Here is a 14,515-nt window from a genome sequence, read left to right as displayed (position 1 = left end):
TAATACATCTTATTGATTTTTTTACAGAGGGGAGGGGAAAGGGATAGAGAGTTAGAAACATCGATCAGCTGCTTTCTGCACACCTCCTACTGGGGATGTGCCCGCAACCAAGGTACATGCCCTTGACCGGAATCGAACCTGGGACCTTTCAGTCCGCAGGCCGACGGTCTATCCACTGAGCCAAACCAGTTAGGGCCCTGCCAGTTCTTAAGTGCTGATTGGAGAAGGGAGAAGCCAGGAGGGTGATTCAGGCAGGAGAAACTGCATGTGCAAAGGCTTGGAGCAGGAAGACAGGCTGTGTAATAAGAGGTAGAGATCCAAGTGCCTGGAGGTTCAAGGGGAGCTGTCTGAGAGGGTGGGGGCGCGGGGGGAAGTGTGCGTGGACTACTTTGTGTTGATGGCGTGGTGTGTAGGCGCGAGAGCCCTCTGTGAGGCCAGGGAGCAGCCAGAACTCCCCGTGGACGTCCCGCGGCAGCGGAGACTCTGGAGAAGAGGTACAGAAGGCTTGGCTGCAGGCTGCGCAGCTGGCAGGGTGGGTGGGTGCGCTGGCATGAAGCAGATGGGGACCTGCGCCTGCTCTGAACCTTCCCCAGTCCCACTGAGATGGATACTGCTGTTACCCCTCTTGACAGATGAGGAAACTGAGGCCCAGAGCTATTAACTTGCTCCCGTTCACACAGAGCCGTTAGGTTCCACAGGCTGAACTCCCAGCTTCCTAGGACAGTCCTGGGATGAGGGATCAGACTCTCAGCCACATGCCTGGCTTCCAGCATGCGCCCCCCACTGGGAGATGCTATTAGTCAGGGAAGACTTCTGGGCCCAGGGATTGGGGGTGGGGCAGTGAAGTGGGGGGAGGAGGGCATGGGGGGGCCTCCCAGCAGGGCCTGAGGAAGTGGCTGTTGAGAGTTACGGGGTGCCTCCACCTTGGCTGAGAGCCTGGAAGATGCCTCTGCAGGGAGTTCTGAAGTTCTGCTCACCAGGAGCTAGAAAAACCTGGATTCCAGCCCAGCCCTGCCCTGTCCCACGTGTGACCTGGAGCAGGCACACTTACCTCTCTGAGTCGCTGTACTCTTATCTGTAAAGGGGTGGGAGGGGTTAACACGTATGACAGATGGAAATGTTTTCAAAGTGACAGCAACTGTCCGAGGCTGAAGTCCCACCAAGGAAGGGATAGTGGCATTCCCCCGTCCAACCCACACACAGGGCAAGACACGGACACAAAGCACAGCTGGAACGAGTTCCTTTATTCGGGGGCAGTGCCCAGGCCAGGTCGGTGGGAAGAGGCGGGCACAGGCCCAGTGCCAAGCAGGGACCGGAGGGGCCCACAGGGCTGACAGACGAGGCAGGAGGCGGCTGACGGATGCTCTCAGCTGCAGGTACCAGGCCCAGGTATTGACACTGAGACTGCTCGGAGCCTTCCGGGGCCAGAAATTGGTGGCCGACGTTCTTCCCATCCCCAGTGCCCCCCAGGGCCCCCAGAGGGCCGCCTCTTCGTCCTCCTTCCCCTCAGTGTGGAATCCAGGCCTGAAGGGGGTCAGATTCTGCAGAGGCCAGACAGAGAGGGCACTCGGCGGGGGCCCCCCACCCCACCCCACCCCGAGAGCAGGCAGCAGCTGGGAGAGCAGACACTTTGATGGAGGCTGCAGTGACCCGCCCCACAGCACACACGGCACACGGGGGCCTCGGAGCAGCTCCCCTGCGCAGAGGAAAACCAAACCGCACACACAGCCAGGGTCCTGCCAAGGCCGCAGAGCTGCAGGCCCGAGTGGCGCCTGGGCTGTCACCTACTGGTTCTCCTCCCTGCTGGCAGCATGAGGGAACAAGACACGTGGGCTCAGCTGGGCTCTCAGAACCAGGCCCAGGCTGAGTCAGTACCTGGCAGAGAGAACCCCACAACGGGAGGGAGGCGAGGGGTGTGACTCACATGGGGGGCCCTGGGAGGGAGTCATTGCCCTTAGGGACGACAGCACGCTGTCACTTAAAGGGACAGGAGTGGGGTGGGGGAGTGGGCCGGCCTCCGCCGGCTGGCTGGTCAGGTACTCACAGTGTCTGGTAGGTGCTGTCCTTGGCCTTGAAGAAGCGCACGACAAAGAAGGCCACGGCCTGCAGGCTCAGCACCAGCACCATGCCGCCGATGAAGCTGGCCCCGTCAAAGCCAGGGCTGCGGGCTTCGGGGACGGGAGGACTCCCTGCAGGGCGGAGGTCATAGCGGGCCACCGAGGACCAGGACCCCAGGCCTACCCCAGTCACCCCCACCTGGAGCCCCAGTCCTCACTCTGGGGGCCGGAGCAGCAGGCAGTTGCGAAGACAGGGCCTTGGCTCCGGCCCTAGCTCTGCTTCTGACTTGCTCTGTGTCTGGATGCTCTTCACACCCTCAGCCTCCCGACCACATGGGCCAGATGGCAACGGAGCTCCCTTCCAGACTCCCCTCCCACGCTGGCCCAAGAGGATGAGGATGGACCCAGGACTCAGACATCCGGGTCCCCATTGATCTTGGATCTCGGGGTTCAAAGTCCAGGTACAGATGATATGGTCCCCTTTCAGGACTTCTGAGACCCCGGAGGTACCCCATGTCAGAACCCTAACTTAGAAAGGGAGGGAGCAGAGGGAGACGGGGAGGCCCACACCCCTGCCTCCCGCACGGAGTGGATAAATGGAGACTAGGTGATGTGTGTCAGAGGGAGAAGCCGGGTTCCGGGGGCCAGGCCTGTCTAGCGTCTCCTCACAGTTAGGACATAATCCAAACGTACAGTGTCCCCTGACCCTTCCCCAGCCCCACCATAGGGACCATGGTTGTCAGACGGAGCCTGGGTGGCTCCCAGCTGTGCCACGTTCGCCATCCACTCTCAATAGGGATTTGATTTCAGGCCCTGGGCCCGGTGCCCAGGGCAGGGCAGGGCTGGTAGTGGGAGATTGTTCTGGGGTAGTGGACAGGGGCCCCGCTGCGAGCTGGCCCACTCCCCAGAGGGGGTGGCTTGTGTTAGGAGGTCTGAGAATATGACGGGCAAAGGTGGTCCCAGCTGCAGCTCAGGGAGCCCTTTGTGGGGGAAGAGGAGAGAAGAGGGAAGAAATGAGCTGCACAAGACTGATCTGGGGCCGAGCTGGAGGGAGATGACCATCAATAATTCAGCCCCCGAGATCACGTTTCTGGCTTTAATTAACCAAGAGCCTCTTCAGCCAGCCCTGCCAAGCCTGCTGAACTCCAGGTTCCGAGGGGCAGTGGGGGCCCAGGGGTGGGGTTCTTGCCTCTGTTCTGCTGGGGACTGCTTTGTGACCCTCTCTGGACCAGCGGGTGGTCACAGTGGACAGCTCATTGGCAAACTGAGCCCTACACCCTCAGCACCAAGCGCAGGTCCCTGAGGGGGTCACCCTGATTCGCAGTAGTGCTGGGGGGGAGGGATCGGAACCACCATTGCTTATCAGACACTGAACTAGGGGCGACACACCTTTTATAAGATCCTCACAGCAACAATGTAAGGTGGTTCCCAACCAATTTTACAGACATGGAAACAGGCTGGAGGGAGAAGTCACAGGTCTGAGGTCACAAAGCCTGTCAATGCCTGAGCCCAGCTCTGCCTTCCCTGCACCTCTAGTCCTGCCCCTGCCCAGCTCCCCTAGGTAGTACCTACCTGTTGTGATTGTCTTCGGTTCAGAGGTGGGGTGGTGGTGGGCAGCTAAAGAGACAGGGAATCCATAAAAACCCAGCTCTCCCATCCCCTGACTCCCATCAAGACCCCAGGCCGGGCCAACATCTGGGCTTCTGACTCAGACCAGGTCCTCTGTCCCAGGTCCAAATCCACCCAACACACTCCCAAGCCTCAGTTCATGCGGTTCCTTCCACCAATGTGCCCTCTCTCCATCTCAACCTTTAAGGGTCATCTCATGCTACTCTTCCAGAAAGCCCTCCCCTGTTCACTTCTGAACTTCCCAAGTCCTCACTGTGCTTTAGATGAGAAGAGCTACCCCCCACCCCCAGCTCCACACACCTGCCCTGTATCCTCCATCCGTACCAGTTTACAGACGAGGAAACAGGCCAGAGAGGGAAGGAGTTCTCTGTGAGCTAAAGGCAGAAGGGAAACTGGACCCAGGTGCTCCTGGGCACGGTCTGCTCCCCGAGAGACGGGCTTCTCCTGGATACGACCTCTCCTGGAGCGCAGGCTCTGGCTGGGACACCTCGGCCTCCTCCACCCCCCAGTTTGGCTTAGGCCAGTGGGAGCCCCCTACCTGGACACGACTCGGAGTGGTTGTAGACAGAGCAACCTTCCGGGATCACCTCAGCTTGGTCCACACAGTGTCCTGGTGGGAGAGGGTGCAGGGGAGAGGTGTGGGGAGAGGGGCCAAGGCCCTGGGGTTCAGAACTGGGGCCCTCACCCGGGGAGAGCTACACTCCGTACCTGGCTCCTCGGGCTGGCATTGCTCCCACACGCAGCCCGAGAGGTTGTGCGCTCTGTCCTCCTCCACACAATGCTCGCAGAGCTTCCGCTGTTCGCAGGACCCGCGGACCGCTGGCCAGATGTTCATTCGGAGCAGGGCTCCCCGCCCAAAGCCTCGAGCTCCTTTACCTGGGAGTGGGACGGAAGCAACTCCTTGAATCCGAGCTGCAGCCCCCCTTCCTCACACATACACTCACCCGGATCCCTAACCCCCCCTGCACACCCGGAGCTTCCACAATCACACAACACACACCTAGAACCTCCCTGACATTCACCCCGAGTCCCCTTCCTTTGCTTATACCGGTACCTGGGGTTCCCAGGTACATGTGAAGTTGCCTCCCTCAGACACACCTGAAGCTCCCTACTATGTACGTACCCGGGGCTCCACACACAGCTAGAGCCGCCTTTACCCAGCCCTGGCCCCCCCGCCCCCCCCGCACCCTACCCTACCCCCACCCCTCCCGGCCCGGACTGCTCCTGGATGGGCGGCTGGATGAAGGGCGCGCTCCCCGGCCCCCGCTCCTAACCAGACCCTGGCCCGCGTTACCAGCCACAGCGAGCTGGGCACACAGGAGGAGGCAGCAACAGCCGCCACAGAGCGCAGCCCGTAAAGCTCGGGGTCCCGGCAAGGCCATGGGCGCGGGGCGGGGGCTGGGGGTCAGCCGAGAGCTGGTGCGGCGCGTCCCTTCTGGACTCGGCTCCGCCGGGCTGTGCGGAACAAGACCCGGGCGGCGGGGGCGGGGCCGGGGCCAGGTGCGCAGGGCCCGTGGCGCCGCCAGGGGGCGTGGCCTGAGGCCCTGGGCGGGGCCTTATAGGGTGTGGTCGGTGGGCGCGGTCAGGTGGGCGGGGGTCCATGGCCGGGGGCGGGGCTCAGACAAAAGAGGGCGGGTCCGGGACTGGTGGCCGACCCGGTCCTGCAGGCCCCCAGCGGCAGCTTCGCGGAAACTGCTGAGTAGCGAGTTACCCCTACTTCACGGGTGCGGAAACTGAGGCTCAGAAAAGGTGAGTGACTAGTTATCGAGTTAATGGCAAAATCTGTATCTGGAGCAAGGTCACTGTCCTGCCTCCCGGGCTCGGCGCAGGCGGGCCCTGTGAAGTGCACCCTCCAGCCAATAAAGTTCCATTATTAATAAAAAATTATTATTAATTTTCAGAATGAAACATCAACTTGCTGCCTCCTGCATGTTCCTTACTGGCAACCACGCCTGAAACTGGGCATGTGCTCTTACCAGGAATCTAACTGACAACCTTTTCGGTGCACAGGATGAGGCCCAACCAACTGAACCACACTGGCCAGGGCCTCCTCTTCCTCTTTCTCTTCCTCTCCCCCTTCTCCTTTCCTCTCCCCTCCCTTTCTTCCCCCCTCTGCTTCTTTTCCTCCTTCATCGCTAGTGGCCCAGCTCCGTCCTGAACCCTATTCCGCCTCTCCTGGGGTCAGCTCAGTCTTTCCTCTGCCATCAGTGCCCATTTGAAAGCCAACGAGTATCACTCCATCTCCAGCCTCGTGCTCCCTCCCCAGCTCCCATCCCAGCAGAATGAACATTCTACAAAGAGCTTTTACTTGCAGCTTCTCATCTAATTCCCACTACCCTCTTAGTATGGGTTTTGTTATCACCAAACTGCAGGTTTCAGAAGTTGCATCACCTGCCCAGGGGCACACGATTACAGTGGGTGTGTGTGTGTGTGTGTGTGTGGGTGTGTGTGTGTGTGTCAGGATGTAGGCCAGGACCCAATGGCCAGAGGCTGCTTTCCCCCCTGCTATGCCTCCTCAGGGTCCATCTGTTTCCTGGGCACCTCCACCTGAGTGGGCCTCAGGCCCCTGAAACCGTCTGGTCCCTCTTCCCCACCGAGGAGGGTCCCTTTATCCCCTGTCACCCGAGTGGAAACCACGGTCTCATCCTCACCCCCTGCCTCTACATACCTCCTTGATCCTATTCCCTCATCTTCTCTTTGCTGGCCTCACTGCCTCAGCCTCCGGGCCCGTCCCCAAGTTGGCCCTCACAGCTCTATTGAAACCATGGATGTGACCATGTCTCTTCCAGTTAATCATGGCTTGGCCTCCGCCACCCTTTAATTCCTGGCTCTATAAGTCTCCCCAGCACGTCTTGGGCTTACCCCAACACCTTCCTCTCCCCCAAGAAAATAGACTAGCCCCTCCCCCAACACTCTTTGCCTCTTATGCCTCCTTGCCTTTATCCTATAGCTGTTCTGTCCTGGAGAGTCCTCTTTCTCTCCTGACTCCATCTGCCTGGCAAGCTAATCCTTCATGACACCACTAAAGGGCCACCTCCTGCAGGAAGCCCTGTGTCACTGCCTCAGAGCTAGGCTGAGCTGTTGCAGCACTCATCTAGCTGGTAGGTCTGAATCCATCTGCTTTCCTGCACCAGAGCACTCCCCTCCTCGCCATCTCTTGCTGGGTGACTGCAGGCCTCCTAGTAGGGCTCCTGCTTCTGCTCCCCCACTCCAGTCTGTTTCCCACCTAGCAGGCAGAGCGATCCTTTGAACATGAAAGTCAAATCATATCCCTCTCTGCTTAAGCCCACCAATGACCCCATGATTTACATGATCTTCCCCTCCCTACCCTCAGCCCCTTACCCCACCCCCCTCCCTGAGCTCAGTTCCTACCCCTCAGCTCATTCGCCTCCTCTCCATTCCTCAACTCTGTTCCTCCTCAGAGACTTTGCACTTGCTGTGCTCGCTCCTTGAAACTCTTCTATTCTCTCTTCAAAGGACTCACTCCGTGGTCTCCCTACTTAAAAGAGGACTCCTGGTTATTCTACATCATGACACCTCCTTTTTCCTTCAGAACATAAATCAAATTACTCATTTCTTTCCTAGGCTGTACTAGTAAGTTCCATGAAGGCATGAAAAATGTCTGTCTTCTGCCCTAGCCGGTTTGGCTCAGTGGATAGGGCGCTGGCCTGCGGACCAAAGGGTCTCGGGTTTGATTCTGATCAAGGGCACTTACCTTGGTTGCAGGCTCCTCCCCATCCTGGCCCTGGTTGGGGCTTGTGCAGGAGGCAACCAGTCAATGTATTTTTCTCACATTGGTGTTTCTTTCTGTCTTTCCCTCTCGCCTTAAAAATCAGTGGAAAAAAATATTCTTGGGTGAGGATTTAAAAAAAAGTCTATCTTCTTCCATAGTTAATTCCCACACACATAGGGCTAAGTAGGTGTTTATGAAATACCATACTGTGTCGTGTGTGATTTTTTGTGTACATGTTTGTCTGTTCCCACTGGTCTGTGAGACCCTCAAGGGGTCCCTACTCAATATCATATTAAGTATCTGTTTGTGATTGTCCGTCTCCCCATTAGACTGGAAGCTCCAAGAAGAAGGCAGGAATATTTGTTTGTTGCTGTGTCCTCTGTGCCTAGAACAATGCTGGCAAATAGCAGATGCTCAATAAATACTTCCTGAATGTTGAAAATGCAGGATGTGACCAGATCATCTCTGTCCACAGCCCCCACTCAAACCCAGGCCCAGGGAGCTGTCAGTGAATGAACGGTCTGTGCTAAGAATGCTTGCACCGGCGATGCCCAGATTCTCTGTGCTTGGCCAAGACGTTTATGTGGATCTTATCTGGGTCTCACACAAACCTCCCTTGAGAGCCTCCACCCACAGTAAAGAGGTCTCACCTGGAACTGAGCGCTCACAGCCATCTGGTGGTCACCTGGGGAACTTCAGGTGTTGTCATTCCTGGTCCAATGTCACTTCTGGGGAGATGGTGGCCTAGGCTAGCATGGGAAGCCACACTGGACTTGGTTACAGACAGCCCTGGCTTCAGACCCCAGCTCTGTCATTTACTTGTGATATGACAAGACCTTCTGCTTCTATGGGCTTCACCTATGAAATTGGGAGGCAGGGTTGTTGTAAGCACTCGGCTCTGGTTTGGTACCTGGTAGGTGGGAAGGATTGGAGAGGCGTCGATGGTGGGGAGAAGCAAGGAGCTAGAGCTGAGGAGGAGGAGAGAGAGAAGGGCTGCCTCTCCATCCAGACGGCAGATCTTTGGAGAAGAGAGACCTGGTTGGCATTGATGGCCTCAGTTAGCCTGTTGGCATGGTGGCAGTTTTGGAGCATGAAAGGGATTCACTTGAGTCTCTTGGATCTCAAGGTTAGAAATATCACTGCACTCTTTTCCTCCCTGGCTGCCTGAGGATCAACCTCTCCCATGAATGACACAGTAACTCCCTGGATCAGGAAGTACTGGCTAATCAACTACATCGTCATTGATGTCCTTCCCCCTGGGAAGGCAGTGGTAGCTAAGACAGAAATTTGGGACAAAGTAGCCAGATTTCATCTTATATTTGGAGTCAGAACCCACTTTGGTGGTGGTAAAACAACTGGCTTTGACATTATTTGTGATTCCTTGAATGTAAAGAAAAATGAACCCAAACACAAGCTTGCAAGACACGACCTACAGAAGAAAAATACCCCAAGAAAACAGCGAATGGAATGCAAGAGCAGAATGAAGAAGATGGGGCTACAGGAAAGGCCAATACTGGTGCAAAGAGGAGTAAAGACTCTGCAATGACTTGATCTGTGGTGGTTGTGCAGATTTTTCACGAGCTAATTAGTAAACTATGAGAAAACAGCAACAATCACTGCCACTCAGAATAGCAGAAGAGAGTCTATAATATACACCTGTCTTGCCAACCTCCCAGCACCTTTCACCGTTCTCTGAGACCAGCTGGACAGCTGTTGGGACCCAGCTCTGATGGGGGAGGAAGTGGAAACCTGAGTCCTGGGGTACTGATGCCCCTAGTTCTCTCTCTCTGACACCCCCACCTTCCTTGACACCGTGGGTATTACTACTCTCTGTTTTCCTTCTCTTTTTCTAGATGTTGCTTTTTAGTTTAATTATCCAGTCAACAAAATGTTTGTTGAGCATCGACTACCTGCCAGGCACTGTGGGAGAGTGCCGGGCTAGGACAGAGGTCGGGGAGTCTGCTGCGGAAGGAGTGACATGGGTGCAGAGACCTGAATGAAGTGAAGGGTTCTAGGCAGAGGGAACAGCCAGTGCAAAGGCCCAGGAACAGGAATATGTTCATCCACAGTCTGTGCCCTTAACAGGGGGGTGTGGGGGTGTGTGGGGGGAGGGTTCCCCGCGGCTCCTCACTCGCTGCTTCCTCCCCTAGGTGGTGTCATCTACCCCTTGACCTCGGTCACTACCTGCATTCCTCCTGGGTGTCCTCCTGCCAGATATACCCTTGGTAGCCCACACAGCCAGTGCTGGCAACGTGCCAGGCCCTTCCCAACAATCCTACGAGGTAGATACTAACTTTGTCCCTGTCTATTGACGAGAAAACAGACACAAAGAGTCTAAGCAGCTCATCCAAAGTCACACAGCTAGGAAATGGAGGCTTTGGGGCTTGAGTCCAGCCTACCCTCCTGACCACCTCCATCTGCTAAGCACCCTCAACTCACGGTATCCAACCGGAGTGGTTACCTTTCCTAGCCCAGCCCTCTCCTCTTCCCATGTAGCCTGCCACTGGCCTACCCCCTCCTCCCTCCTTCCCCACACTAACTGTGGGAACTGCAGTGGTGCGGTGTTGTGGGAGAAGTCAGGTGGGGCCTGGGATCTGGGTCTCTCTGGTATCCTCAAGCCCTAACCTGATTCCTCCCTCCTCCCCTATTCAGTGGGGCCTGGATGATTCCAATGAGGATCAAAGCTAGAGACAACTGCTCTCCCCCAGGACTGGCCATAGTTGTCCCATCTGGAGAAATCTGGGACTAAGGACAGACAGCGTTGGGGCGGATGGGGCTCCTTCTCCATGCCCCCCGGCCAGGATGCCCAAGATGGGCGGTGGAGAGGGGCCTGTGCTGGGACTGAGCTGCCAGGTTTTCTGCTTCCAAGTTCTTCCTGGATCCCTCTCTCCAGCTGCTTCGGGGAAGTCCCCCACCCCTTACTCCCCCACATACACACGATGCTGCTGGCTTTTCAGATTCTTGAATAAATAATTCAGGTTTTGAAATCGTGCCAGACTCAGCCCTCCTGTGCTGTGAGGGTGCTGTCGAGCCGACACGAGTGAGGTCGCCCCGCCTCTTATCCCAGCCTCAGCACTATGAAGACCTGCCCTGGAAGCAACTTCCTGCCTGACCACTGTCAGCCCAGACCCTCTACCCTGTCCATCACCCCGGGCCCCTCGCCGCAGCCACCTGCTCTCGTCACCGGAGGACCCCACAGCCCTCGTCACTGAAGTAGCTTTGTCACCTCAGTACTCAGCACCCGTGACCGGGTCATGGTGACCCGAAGTTCCATCATCCCCTGAACACTGCATCCTCCCTGGCCGCTGCCTCTGCCACCTGGGATCCCTGCACCCCCTGATGCCACAGTCATCCCCACACTGTATGGTTGCCCTGGAGGCTTCCCTCGACGTCAGCATCCTCAGCCTCTATCCCCCAAGATCCTGTCCCCACGCTCATACCGTCACTGCCACCCACCTCCCCCCCGCCCCCCCAGGCTCCCTCGCGCTCCTGTCTCCGTCACCTCACCCGGGAGGCCATTGGACCCAGCACTCGGTCTCCACCACCTGGATTTCGTCAGACTTCCTCTGCCACCTGAGGGTCCCATCACCCCCCGGCCTATCCGGGCCCCTTTCCGCAGCCCCCACACCCCCGCAGCCCCTCTGATACGTTTCCAAGGCTCTCCCACCTGCGCCCCCAAACCCCCGGCCCGCAGAGGGCGCCGCGTCAAGGGCAGCGCGGGCCAAGCCGGGGGGCGGGGCCGCGGCCACGGCGCTTTTTATGAATGGGGGAGCGGGCGTGCGAGGCCTCATTAATATGCCTCGCGACGCGCTCTGCGCCCGAGCGCGACGCGCCCATTGGTTCGCCGAGCCGCTGACGTCAACAAACCGGTGGCCGGGGGCGGGGCGGGGCGGGGTGACTCACGCCGCTGCTCCCGCGGCTGCGGGGGGCTTGTGGTCCCGTGGTCCGCTCACACCCTGCGCTGCCCAGACCCGACTGGAACCTTCCTGCGCGGCCCGGCCGCGCCTGGACCCGAGAGGTGAGTATCGGTCCCCGCCGCGGTCACCAGGCGTCCGGGAGGGCACGCAGGATGCTGGGGCGCTGGGGCGGCTGTCAGGCTCCCAGCAGCGGGCCAGGGTCGGAGGTCAAGACCTGGAACCCAGATTCTGGGCTAGCAGGTGGGACCCAGTGACCGGGTGCTGAGCGCCATCAGCACGGTGACCCGGCGGGGGGTGGTGAGCACTCCTACAAGGACCCGAGGCCCTGGGAACTGATGGTCATCTGAGGTTGGGCTGGCAGGAGGCGGCTGGACAGGACCTAGGAGTCTGGGCAGGAGGAGGTGTCTGACTTAGGAATCCAGACTTCCGGGCAGGAGGCGGAGTCAGGCCCCAGGTCCAGGTGTCTGGGCCGGAGGGGTCTGCCTCAGGAATCGGGCTTCCAGCAGGGGGTGTCTGTTCCAAAGACCCAGAAAGAAGGGTCCGGCCTGGGCAGAAATCTGGGCGGGTATGTGTGCGGGTAGAGCTGAGTTCCCAGGTGTTGTCACCCTAGGAGTGCAGGGTGGGGGCTGGCGAGAGCGTCACCGCACTCCCTAGGGGCGGGGCCTGGGGCTGGCTGTGCTGAGAATCTTGAGGGGTCTGGCAGCCTCAGAAACTGAGCGTCATCCTCCCTGATGGGGAGGGAGCAGAGCTGCCTTCAGTCTTGAGATGTGTTTCCCTCCCCCAGTGCTGCCTTCCCCAGCATCTCCGGGATCTTACAAGCTCCCTCTACTTGTGGTAGTCCTTCATCTGCTTGAGCTCTAGTCACACACGTGGAAGGAAGAGGCCTGCAGGACCCAGGGAGTTGGAAGGGAGATGAAGATACTCGGACAAGAATCCCCAGGAAAAGATACCTGTGCTGGCCCGGGAACATGGGAGGGGACTAGGGTATCCTGGAAGGAATCCTGGGGCATGAGTGTGGGGACAAGACATTGGGACCAGCTAAGCATCTTGTGGAGAGACGCCCACCAAGTATCCAGAGAGGCACCTCAGCTCCTGTAGACCCCCCTACCCAGCACCTAACCCTGCCAATTTCTCACAGGGCCTTTCTCCTACAGGTACCAAGATGTGGGGCGCAGGCAGCCCCCTGGCGTGGCTCTCCGCTGGCCCAGGCAACGTGAACGTGAGCAGCATGGGATTAGCAGAGGGGCCCACAGGCCCAGCCGCACCGTTGCCCTCACCCAGGGCTTGGGATGTGGTGCTGTGCATCTCAGGCACCCTGGTGTCCTGCGAGAACGCACTGGTGGTGGCCATCATCGTGGGCACTCCCGCCTTCCGTGCCCCCATGTTCCTGCTCGTGGGCAGCCTCGCCATTGCAGACCTGCTGGCAGGCCTGGGACTGGTCCTGCACTTTGCTGCTGTCTTCTGCATTGGCTCAGCTGAGATGAGCCTGGTGCTGGTTGGCGTCCTGGCAATGGCCTTTACCGCCAGCATTGGCAGCCTACTGGCCATCACTGTAGATCGCTACCTTTCTCTGTACAATGCCCTCACCTACTACTCAGAGACAACGATGACTCGGACCTATGTGATGCTGGCCCTAGTGTGGGGGGGTGCGCTGGGCATGGGGCTGCTGCCTGTGCTGGCTTGGAACTGCTTGGATACCCCAACCATGTGCGGCGTGGTATATCCACTCTCCAAGAACCATCTGGTGGTCCTGGCCGTTGCCTTCTTCATGGTGTTTGGCATCATGCTGCAGCTCTATGCCCAGATCTGCCGCATCGTCTGCCGCCATGCCCAGCAGATTGCCCTTCAGCGGCACCTGCTGCCTGCCTCCCACTATGTGGCCACCCGCAAGGGCATTGCCACACTGGCCGTGGTGCTTGGCACCTTTGCCGCCTGCTGGCTGCCCTTCACCGTCTACTGCCTGCTGGGCGATGCCCACTCCCCATCTCTCTACACCTATCTCACCCTGCTCCCTGCCACCTATAACTCCATGATCAACCCCATCATCTATGCCTTCCGCAACCAGGATGTGCAGAAGGTACTGTGGGCCATCTGCTGCTGCTGTTCCTCTTCCAAGATTCCCTTCCGGTCCCGTTCCCCCAGCGATGTCTAGTCGCATACTGGTGACCCTTCACCCTGATCACTACAGAATCCCGGAATGTGAGGTCCTCCAGGGTTTTGTTCCAACCCCCAGCTCCACACCCCCAAGACCCAGCTAGTTCTGGAGTTCTAGGACACGGGGTGTTTCACAGGATTCTGTTCAGATCTCTGCAGGGCCCAGCTGGCTCCATGGTTCTAGAATGTTCAGATGGTCAGGGTTCCACTCAGAAGAGTCCACAGTCCAGCTGGCTTGGAGTTCCAGAATGCTGCTGGGTGCTGTACAGTGCCATTTCAGGTCCCTGGGCTCCCCCCTCCCTTGACCTTGATCATGTCACTTTACTTTTGAGTTTCTGAGCTAGAGTCAGAGATTTAGCCACTCAGTTGCCTAGCTAGGAGAAAGAGAAAAAGATTTATCTATATATATGTGTGTGCACATACAAAGAGAATATCTAGTATTTATTTATTTATGAATTTATTTATGGGTATAAGGGGGGGAAAGAGACCAACACCTTGAAATCCAGGCCATACCAGGGTACTCCCGGTCCCCACACCCCCATTTCTGACCTCAGTTCCTAGAGGGGGGGTGGGAAGGGAGAAAGAGAAACCACGTATTTTGTTATTATTTTCGCTTATTTTTTATCGAAGAGATCATATAAACCAGAACCTTCTCCCCAGGCCCGCCCCTCTGGGGTTTGTGAGGGGAACACACCAGCCTCTGGTTTTTTATTTTTTTAAGAAGCCATCACCTGAGCAACCGAGAATTCCTCTGCGCTGGGGGCCTGCTGCCCTCTGGTGGCGGTTTGGGGAAAACCAGCCTGGCCAAGCAGCCAGGATAAAACGTGGCAACCCCAACTCCACTCTAGCCTGGTGTCCAGCGCCACAGCCGAGGCCTGGGAGCCAGGCCTCACTTTGAGGTGCCCTAGAGGAGGCAGGATGCGAGCCAACACCTGACCCTCTCTGCCAATCTGGGTATGGCCCCCAGGGCATTCCCTAGTCCTGTCCCTGACCCAACCCTCAATAAAAACTGATTTTGTAATAAA

The 14,515-nt window shown here is 57.9% G+C and overlaps 2 protein-coding genes across 6 annotated transcripts; one reads left to right on the top strand and one right to left on the bottom strand.

Annotated features, from left to right (window-relative positions):
• Positions 1–1,223: 1,223 nt before the first annotated feature.
• CD164L2 (CD164 molecule like 2) lies at positions 1,224–5,161 on the bottom strand. Of its 5 annotated transcripts, none has more exons than XM_059690629.1 (6): positions 4,981–5,161; positions 4,395–4,562; positions 4,225–4,296; positions 3,630–3,674; positions 2,045–2,189; positions 1,224–1,541 (listed from the first exon to the last, which is right to left on the bottom strand). In XM_059690629.1, the coding sequence occupies exons 1-6, from the start codon at positions 5,066–5,068 to the stop codon at positions 1,535–1,537; spliced, it is 525 nt and encodes a 174-aa protein (XP_059546612.1). In that variant the 5' UTR covers positions 5,069–5,161; the 3' UTR covers positions 1,224–1,534. The 5 variants fall into 5 exon arrangements, with proteins under 5 accessions (XP_059546612.1, XP_059546613.1, XP_059546611.1 ...); XM_059690630.1 differs by lacking the exon at positions 1,224–1,541 and adding an exon at positions 1,571–1,875; XM_059690628.1 differs by lacking the exon at positions 1,224–1,541 and adding an exon at positions 1,574–1,800.
• Positions 5,162–11,354: 6,193 nt separating this feature from the next.
• GPR3 (G protein-coupled receptor 3) lies at positions 11,355–14,515 on the top strand. The gene is made up of 2 exons (XM_059690626.1): positions 11,355–11,437; positions 12,491–14,515. Exon 2 carries the CDS (start codon positions 12,499–12,501, stop codon positions 13,486–13,488), a length of 990 nt encoding a protein of 329 aa, XP_059546609.1. The 5' UTR covers positions 11,355–11,437; positions 12,491–12,498; the 3' UTR covers positions 13,489–14,515.

Source organism: Myotis daubentonii, chromosome 3 (assembly GCF_963259705.1).
Source record: "Myotis daubentonii chromosome 3, mMyoDau2.1, whole genome shotgun sequence".
Taxonomy (NCBI): domain Eukaryota; kingdom Metazoa; phylum Chordata; class Mammalia; order Chiroptera; family Vespertilionidae; genus Myotis; species Myotis daubentonii.
Note: the sequence above shows the minus strand (reverse complement) of the source record. Positions and strands in the feature narration are given on the sequence as shown.